This window comes from Columba livia, chromosome 16, assembly GCF_036013475.1.
Source record: "Columba livia isolate bColLiv1 breed racing homer chromosome 16, bColLiv1.pat.W.v2, whole genome shotgun sequence".
Classification (NCBI taxonomy): Eukaryota; Metazoa; Chordata; class Aves; order Columbiformes; family Columbidae; genus Columba; species Columba livia.
The window spans coordinates 4,650,114-4,659,710 of record NC_088617.1 but is presented as its reverse complement, the minus strand read 5'-3'; the positions used below and the strand labels follow the sequence as shown (position 1 = coordinate 4,659,710).

The window sequence follows — 9,597 nt, the reverse complement described above, 5'->3', positions numbered from 1 at the left end:
CAGGGCGGCGCGGAGCACGGGCGGGACGCGGGACAGCGACATGGCCGGACCGGGCTGGGCTGGGCTGTGCTGGGCTGGGCGAAGAGGCTCCGACCGGGCAACTCACGGCTGGCGCAGGCAAATGTGCCCGGCCCCGCCGCCGCCGCGGCGCTTATAGCAGCGGCGCAGCCCCGCGGGGCGGAGCGTGGTTGCCGCCCGCCCCCGGGAATGCCCGCGGCCCCGCCCGCTCCGGGATGCCCGGGGGGCTGCGAGCTGCCCCGCACCGGCAGCCGCATCCCCGGGCGGCCGACACAGGGGCTGGGGACACGGGTGGGCTGGTCGAAGCACTTCAGCCCCGCGGTGACACCCGGGGCAGCCGGGTCGGGCTGTGCGGTGCGGGACCCGCTCTGCAGGGCCACGGGCACTGACCTGAGGGGTTGGAAAGGAGGGAAAGGGAGGGGGAAAGGGAAAAGGAAAGGGGGAGGGGAGAAAGGGAAAGTAGAGGGAGAAATGGAAAGGGAAAGGGGGGGGAATGGAAAGGAGAGAAATTGAAAGGAAAAGGAAGGTAGAAAGGGGAGGGAGAAATAGAAAGGGAAAGGAGAGAAATGGAAAGGGAAGGGGGGGAAAGGGAGAGACAAAGGAAAAGGGGGAGATAAACGGAAAGGGGGATAAAGGGAAAGGGGGACGAAGGAAAAATGAAAGGGGGGATAAATGGAAAAGGAAGGTGAAAAGGGGGAAGGGAAAAAGGGAAAGGGGGCGAAGGGAAATAGGAAAGCAGACCCACAGTATCCATTTTCACAGCATTCCACAAGTGACAGTCTTACGTTTACAGAAAACCGAGATCAACTCGCAGCGTGTCATCGCTGCAGTTATCCGGTGGGGTGTTACATCACAGGGTTCTTGTTGGAGATGGAAAATGAAACTGCTCCGTCTTTTTTTCTCTGTAAGCAGCAAGTGCAAAAAACCCACACAGATAAAGAAGGGAAAAAACCCAACAGCATAGTTTAACTATTTCACTGTTTCTTGTCTCACTAATAACTTTGCCTGACCACGAGAGCTTGCCTGAAAGCATCCATTTCAGCCCCATAACAAGCCGAGGTGCACCTGAACTGCCAGACTGGTACACCCTCTGTGTCAGTCCCTGCTTCGTATTAGTTTGCACTTGGGATCTAGTTTGTAGAGAATAAAGTATTTTCTTAACGGGGAAGCTATGCAGAGGCTACAAAGCATGTGTGCCACGATCCCACCCGCCAGGTACAGATGCAAACTCTGTGAGATCTGTTTCTCAGCCCGCTCCAATACTACAAAGCCATCCCAAGTGAACTTGTAGCTTTCCCCCTGTCCTACCTTCACATGCTAACCCTCAAACCAAAAACATCCCTAAGGTGAAGCAGCCATCCCAACTGCCTGTTCCTTTGGGAATAAGTAGGTACAGATGGTGTGAGCTGAGCCCATGAGGTCTCCTCAACGTTTGGTAGGACCATGCCTGCACACATGAGCGCTGGCAGGAGAATCTCCTGGCACCACTGTGCTGAACTGGCTGTGGAGCCAGTTGGCATAATGTGAAGTGACAAGGAGCACTGCTCAGAGTTTTAAAAAATAAAATAAGATTTAAAGACAGCATATATCCACGTGAGGGTAGGAACCAGCCTGAAGGAGGCTGTGATGGGGTTTCCTGTGGCACCTGACCCGCTGTGCTCAGGACAGGGATGTATCACCAACCCCCCAGCTCACCTCAGCATCCAAGGCCACCAAGGACACGAGGGAGGGATCAGCAGTGTGGGCTGGGTCGCTGCCCTTCCTCATTACCCTCACTTCATCATGGAGCTGATGAAAGCTGCTCCTGGTGTGGCCAGAGAGCCCAGCTCCAGTGAGTCTCCAGCTCCAGGCACCCAGCAGAGCTGGCAGCAGAAGGTGGAGAGGAACAAGAGCACATGGGCTGAGTCAAATGTGCAAAAACTGGCCCATACCATGAGAAAATCTGGCAGGCAGGGGACAGCAGGAGGTGGCCAGCACTCCACACCTCCCCAACCCTCTAAACGGCACCTGTATTTGTGTGCGTGTGGCCATGACCCCTCTACACCTCCTTCCAGGTAAAGCAGCCACACAAAGACGCTTTCAAAACCAGCTGCCTGTATTGTGGCTATAAACACTGCGAACCTTCTGTGAACTTCCTCTTTGAACAAGCACAATACACCGTGCTCCTCCTGGTTGTCGTACCCCCAGCACACACTCCCTCTGCCAAAAAGTCCCCTGCACGACACAGGACACTGTTTTCCCTCCCAGAGAAGTCCTGCCTCGACAGAACAGAGAGGAGCCAGTTTGCCTACCTGGCTCAGGGACCACGCACATCGTCCATCAAAGTCACACCTGCACGCACAGTCCTTCACGTAAACTGGTAGAAATCTTGGCCTTCTGGAAACACAAGAGGAAATTCAACTCAATCTTAATGTATTTTCCAGCCTTGAGAACAAACGAATGTAACTTTACCAATGACATTTTCAAAGTGCATTGTGTAGATCCACCTCCATGACACACACACATTCTGCGACTGTATCTCAGAAGCATTCACATGAGAGGAAATGCAGCCACAAAAATCATAGTATGGTTCTGTAAATCCATGACATAAAATAGCCTGCTTCACTTTGCCCTTCAAATGCCCCCTCTCAGAACATTGGCATTCTCCTGTCTCTGAAATAATGCAGAAAAATCGTGGGTATATGACACTCACCGAGAGCGACAGGACAAATGGGCCCAGTGAGAAAAAATGGACAACTGGAATGTACTTTCCTGAAACCTCACTACAAATAAGAGAAGCGGCAGAAGAATAGAACACACGTTGAGCCACACATTTGTTCTGGGTGATGAATTTTAACATTCAAGGTGTGCCAGTTCCCTTCTCCATCTAAAAATTACAGTTGGCAGGGAAATAAGGCAGCCTGGCCACCATTGTTCCTAACGCAGTGTTCAACAGTAAGCATTTAGCTAACCCTTGTGTTGAAAATAAACTCCTGCTAGTTCCCAATACACAACACAAACATGCTGGAAGTGGAATGAAGCGTCCAAACACAATTCATTGGGAGAGTAAGGGAAAAACCACATTTTTACATGACACGTAAAGGAATGTCGAGTTAATCCTGAGAAGGCCACAGGCAGAGCCCTTTAGACAATTCTAGATTATAAATGCTACCGCACTGGCCAAGAAGAGAGTTTTTCAGCCACACTCAGCACAGTCCCTACAGGTAGATTTTAAAACAAGCCTAGAGTAGGATTCTCAAGCACAAAGAAACCTTAAATAGAATTTTAAAAAACTCCCCATGTCCACTCAGTACGCTGAGCTCTTTGGAAAAACACACCTGCACACGGTGTGGGGAGAGGAACGGGAGCAAATGAAAACGCTCTTCTCACATTTTGAGCTACTTAAGGCCAAGTTATTCTGGAAGTGTGTAACCTCAGCCTGACTGTCCCTTCAGCAAAGGTCAGTGTGGCACAAATCCTACCTGCAAGAGGGAAACGAACCCCAGCAAGGGTCAGTTCAGATAGCACTGCCCTTTGTACACCAGCTGGTAAAATATGGATCACCTAAATAAACAGCTTCCTGGTTGAGGCAATGATTCCCAGGGAGGAAAAACAATACCAGCCTATACAGCCATTTCCCATGGAAAGAATCCCTGGCTAAATAGGGCGTTCTTACCCCATACTGCTGGTAAAGAAGTGACCATGACAGCTGCATGTCATCCAGGTACACTCTCAGGGCGTCTGCTCTATCCTGGGCAAATCGCCAGTTCTTCCACCTGTGATCTCCATGACACGGCGGTGTCACACACAAAACAGTCAGCTGGTTAAAAAAGGACAGTCTAACCAGAAGCCAGGTGAACAGCACCTAGTATGGCTCCCTAGAAAGCGTGATCTCTGTGTTTCAACATCCTTTTCCCTTTAATGTATCTTTCCGCCACAGCTGCGTTTTGTTTGAACTAAAGAGGAAGAAAAGGAAACTTGAAAATGTTGCTTATTTCCCCAAAAATATTTGCCTTCCAGCTCCACTTTAACTCTTTCCCACAAAGCAGAGGTGCGGGGCCAGGCTCCCCATGGCGAGAACACCCCCTCTTCCAGGAGAAGAACATGGTCCCCTAAGCTGGAGCAGCCTGGAGAGGAGGGAGAGCTGGATTTTGGACCACAGACGAACAGACGTGCCCGTGTAACACACCACCACAAAGTCAGCCAGGAAATGAATTCATGGCAGCTGACTTGCAACACAAATGTCTTTGTGCCACAGCACTTCTCTGTGTCCATCTGGGGAGGGAGCAGCCCAAGGTGGGAGGGAGCCCCAGCTCCCACCTTCAGCAATGACCGGGCAGGAAGGAGCCTCCAATCTGGAATGAACTCGAGTCGGTGCCTCCCAAATCACCAGCTCCTAACTTGTGATCCCAGGAACTACTGCATAAACCAGAAATATTGTTGCTGATGACTTTGGCTGTAGAAAGACACCCAGCAATTATACCAACGGTCCTGCCTTACACTAGCCTGGAGCTTTAGTCGGCTATGACTACAATTTTTCTGGCAAATGAAAGTCAGTCCTATAAAGCTTGTAAAGGAAAGAGGGAGTAAAAATTATCTAAGAGGTGGCTTGCATGTCTCAGAGCGCCAAGCGCAGCAGATTTCAAGAAAGGAAACCAATTTCTACCAAGAGTTAACAGAGGAAGTACTGAATTTTGCAGCTTATGCTCAGCAATGTGCTGGCAGCGGGCAGCCCTGATACAGGCGGGATTTTCCCGTGTTTGTTCCTGCGCTGGCTGAGGCTGGTAAGCTTCTGCAATGAGAAATTCTCTGAAAGCCCAAGTCATAACTCAGCAGTGGTGGCCCACGGCCACCGCCTCTGCCTTGCACAATCCTTTCTAGGAGCGACAAGTCCAGGAACAGGGAGGAAAATGTGTCAAACCTGCCTCGGCACAGTGACATCCACAGAACGAGGGAGGGAAATCACGCAGCCAAGCTGCACAGGGAACTTCCCATATGGGGACATGGAAAAAACGTCATGAGAGAATGTCAGAGATCATAATCTGAGTTCCCATTGCCAGAAATATTGCACACCCACGAGTGATGTGAGTCGACCACCTCCCATAAAAGGTGGGTTTCCCTTTTGCCCTCCTCATCTCTTTTTCCAGGTGACAAGAGCTCTGTGGCAATTCCCCTGTCCGTGCCCTGGGAAGCTTATCTCCAAAATGCCCCATCGTCCCACACAGCCTTGGGGATTTTAGTATTCAGATAGCAGACACTCTCATATCTGAAGCCGAGCAAGCAGGACAGCTCATTGAGGCCACTGAAACAAGCTCTGGCGGTTGAGAGCAGATCACAGAGCAGGTACAGCAGAGCACGAGGGGCTCTGGCACCTGCCCATCTCATGGGGCATAAAAAGAAGAAACCCCCATGAACCAGAAGAAACCTCCCCAAAGAAGCCAAGCTGCACACACGGTCAGCCTTGTAACAGAAAGGAGCTGCCAGGGCATCCCAGGACTCAAAACAACATCCTGATGCCCCACGGCCTTTAGCTAAAATGAGCACAGCTGGTCAGCAGGTACCAACAGTCTAAGCGCCCATGGGAATTGGCCTAGAGATGAAAGGAAATATCCCAGGACAAATACTTCTTGTATGTTCAGTATCTGTGTCATTTTAGCAAGGGCTGCTCAGCCAGATTATCGAATCCCTTGACACAAACCCAGACGGGCACCGTGCAGGAGAGGGGGAGAGCCCGAAGCACGGCGGCACGAGCAGGAGCTGGGTGCGGATGCCCAGGCTGGCAGTGCCAGGCTGAAACCTGCCAACACAATCACAGGAGGGCTGGGGTTGGAAGGGACCTCTGGAGATCACCCCACCTGCTAGAGCAGGGTCACCAGAGCAGATCACACGGGGTCGTGTCCAGGCGGGTCTGAATGTCTCCAGAGGAGGAGACTCCACAGCCCCTCTGGGCAGCCTGGGCCAGGCTCTGGCACCTCACAGGAAAGAAGTTTCTCCTCATGTTCAGATGGAAACTCCTGTGTGTCAGTCTGTGCCCGCTGCCCCTCGTCCTGTCGTTGGGCACCACTGAAGAGTCTGGCCCATCCTCTGACACCCACCCTGGAGATATTTAGCAGCATAAACAGACCCCCCCTCAGCTTCTCTTCTCCAGACCCAGCTCTCCCAGCTTTTCCTCATGAGAAACAAGCTCCAGATCCCTCGTCATCTTTGTGTCTCTCCACCGGACCCTCTCCAGTAATTCCTTAACAATAAATTTCCCCCATATAACAAACCAAAATCGTGCTGAGGCCGCTTTCCTCCCGCTCTGCGCTCCCGGCGAGACCCGCCGGGCCCCACGGCCGCTCTGCCCCGAGCCGGGCCGCATTAACCGGCGGGCTCCGCTCCCCGGGTCCGAGCCCTCACCTCCCGGCAGCGGGGAAGGCAGCAGCACCCCTGCCCGGTGACCCGGTGCCGCCGCCATGCCGGAGGTCAGGGGTCAGCCCCGCTTGGTCCCGCTGAGGCAGCGACTCGCCCTCCGCCGCGCTAGGGGGCGCTGTGGCGCCGGCGGCCCGCCGGCCGCTTCCGGCGCGCTGCGGCGGGCGGGCGATGGCGGCGCAGTTCCGCAGCTACGTGTGGGACCCGGCGCTGATCGTGGCGCAGATGGTGCTGCTGCAGGCCGGGTACTACAGCTCGCTCGGGCTCTGGCTCGCTCTCCTCGGTACGCTGGGCACGACCGGGCCCTCCCTCCACCAGGTGTTCAGCGACGAGGTGAGGGGCACAGGGCCCTGGGGCGGGGGGGCCTCGCTCGGGGGTCCCCTTGTGGGGACAGGCCCTGCTCCTTGTGCAGGTATTCCTGGGCGTCAGGGACAGCCCCCACTCCTTGTGCAGGCATTCCTGGGGGTCAGGGACAGCCCCCACTCCTTGTGCAGGCATTCCTGGGGGTCAGGGACAGCGCCCACTCCTTGTGCAGGTATTCCTGGGGGTCAGGGACAGCCCCCACCCGTATAGCACACCGGTATAGAGGCAGATCTCCCCTAGTCTGGGGGCTGCCCCCCGATATACAGAGCTCCAGTATGGAGGCAGACCCCTCCCTTTGAATGGGGGGTGCCCCCGGTATTGAGGCAGCACCTCGCTGTATAGGCGTCACCCCCCTAGAGTAGAAACAGACACCCTGTGTAGGTACACCCTGTATAAAGACAACTCCCCCCATAGCCCCAGAATGGAGACAGCCCCCCACCCTGTTTACAGTATAGAAACAGACCTGTCCCCCTTCAATAGGTACCCCCAGGCAGAGGGACAGGCCTCTTAGCAGGACTGCCATAGCTGCCCAGGCTCCTCTCACAGGTCTCAGCGCAGGGCTATGTGGCTGGGCCACGGGAGCAGGCTACGTGCTGTGGGCTGTGATTTGTGCCGTGGTTTGCTACTAATAGTCCTGTGTAGATTTTAGGCTTCTCAACCCCACCGGGGAGGCTCTCCATGATGGCTTTCGTCCTCAACGCGCTCACCTGGTAAGTCAGCAACTAGCTGGAACACCCGCATCTTATTCTGTCTTAATATTAAACTTTAAAAGAATTCAGCGTGACCTGCTGCCTCTCTCAAAACATCTGAAAGCCTTGTGCCTGGTTGAGCGTGTTTGCTGAGGGAACTGCTAAATCCTGGTTCAGTCGTGTCCTGTCGCTGCCTCAGTTTCTCAGCCAGGAAAGAGATTTGCTTTTTGAGAGATTTTACTGGAAGTTAGAATTAACGGATCTCAGCAAACACTGCTCTATAAACAAGAGTGTATTTTGACCCTGCCACTGGGCAAAGATTACTGGGGGAGATTGTGCAGAGATCCAGGCAGGAATTTTTAAACTAAAAGCTCATTTCCCTGCCATCAGATGATGAAAAAGCTGTAAGCGCTTAATCCTTGCTGCAGTGGTTGGGAGCAAGGTCAGAAACAACCTATCTTTAAAACATATACAAGTTTTAAAACAGATAAATAATTAGCAGCAACAACTAGTAGCTTTTGCTAAATCCCCTTTTCCGTGGTCACAGCAGAGTTTGTTTATTAATCTGTGTTTTGCAGTGCGCTGGGCTTGCTGTACTTCATCCGCCGGGGAAAGCAGTGCCTGGACTTCACAGTGACCGTTCACTTCTTCCACCTCCTGGGCTGCTGGATTTATAACTCGCACTTTCCCTCCACCCTGACGTGGTGGCTGGTGCACATCGTGTGCACCGCCCTGATGGCTGCGATCGGGGAGTACCTCTGCATGAGGATAGAACTCAGAGAAATCCCCCTCAATTCTGCCCCCAAATCCAATGTATAGACTCGCTCTGGCAACAACATGCTGCGTTACGTCATTGTTCTCAGCACAAGCGCATCTAATGCCCGAGAATCATCATTGAAGAAGCACAGCAGGTCTGTCCAGACTTTTTGTTTGGTTTTTGGACCTTGGTGACTGCATGAGTGTGAGCATCTCCTCTGGCATCAGCCAACAACGGGGGATGAGCAGATGTTTATTTTGTTAACACAAAGCATTTAATGTGACTGTACGGCGAGTGTGCTCTTAAAAACTCTTCGCTCTTGAGACTGTTAAAAGCCAAGTAGCAAAACTCGATGCATGAGGAGCATCTGGAATTTAAGAAAGGTGGGAGTGCCCTGTGTGGGTAATGCAGTGGTCAGATCCTCTGGTGGGAGCTGGCACAATGAGCAGTGGGGCTGGGAGCTGCTGCTTCCCATCTGTAACTTGTTTTGGGCTTTGGTTGGAAGTCAAGAGAGTAAATGGATGGGAAGAAAATAGTTGTACGTACCTGAATCACCAGCTGAGACACTAAATAACCTGTAACATTAGGTGGGTTTGTTTGCTCTTTCCATGTTTAATACATTGAGATGTCAGACAGCAGTTTGCTGAAGAAATCTTTTGTAATAATAAAACTATTCTGTTGCTCTGAGCGTGTTATTGTTCTCCAGGGAAGCTGAGCACTTCAGGAAATACCACAAGTGCCTGTGTTATGGCAACAGAAGGATTCAGCCAGGGAAAAACACGGGGCTGTAAGATGCCCGCTGTCTGGGGCACATAAAATTTCCTACAATAAATATTTCATACCTCTGCTGTGAAATTAAGGCATCAGTGAATACTTGGGAAGACAGCGAGTGTCATCCTTGCTTCAGGAGTCTCAGCAAACCAGGCTCTCTGTGTGTTCAGCTCAAAGCTGGAGCTGTTTCGGGGAAGCCTGCAAAGATGTCCTGGAGCCACACTGCTCTGCACGCTTGTCTGGGCCTTCTGAAGTCTAGAACCAGATCTGGTCTGGGAGAGGAGGTGTTTATTCTGAGCAACAAGTAGAGTCTCGGAACAACAGGATGTGCCTTTATTTAGAAGCACTTCAAGTAAACATCGGCCGTGGGCAGGCAGGGACACCACCAGACTGCTGAGAGGATAAAAGCAGGTGGTTCTTCCAGATCCCTCAGCCCAAGCAAGCAACCTGTGTCCTGCCTGGTTTCTGCTGAGGGACAGCCCGTTTGTGCCATCCCAAACAAGGGCAAAGCCAGTTCTAAAGGCAGATTTTTCTCCTGTGCACCATCTTGCTGCAATAACTTTCCCTTGTATGTTAATATTTGTGTTAATTTTAAAAAATTATTTGTAA

General features: G+C 52.3%; 1 protein-coding gene across 1 annotated transcript; it reads left to right on the top strand.

Moving 5' to 3' along the window:
- The first annotated feature begins 6,517 nt into the window (after positions 1-6,517).
- Positions 6,518-8,899, top strand: SYS1 (SYS1 golgi trafficking protein). The gene is made up of 3 exons (XM_065031940.1): positions 6,518-6,741; positions 7,414-7,481; positions 8,039-8,899. Exons 1-3 carry the CDS (start codon positions 6,580-6,582, stop codon positions 8,277-8,279), a joined length of 471 nt encoding a protein of 156 aa, XP_064888012.1. The 5' UTR covers positions 6,518-6,579; the 3' UTR covers positions 8,280-8,899.
- Positions 8,900-9,597: the final 698 nt, after the last annotated feature.

What these genes read in the sequence shown, in the direction of transcription:
- SYS1 (XM_065031940.1), top strand. Translation starts at nt 6,580, where the DNA reads ATGGCGGCGCAGTTCCGCAGCTACGTGTGGGACCCGGCGCTGATCGTG. An exon ending in ACCAGGTGTTCAGCGACGAG is followed by an intron (nt 6,742 to 7,413) that starts GTGAGGGGCACA and finishes AGTCCTGTGTAG; the next exon opens with ATTTTAGGCTTCTCAACCCC. An exon ending in GTCCTCAACGCGCTCACCTG is followed by an intron (nt 7,482 to 8,038) that starts GTAAGTCAGCAA and finishes TGTGTTTTGCAG; the next exon opens with TGCGCTGGGCTTGCTGTACT.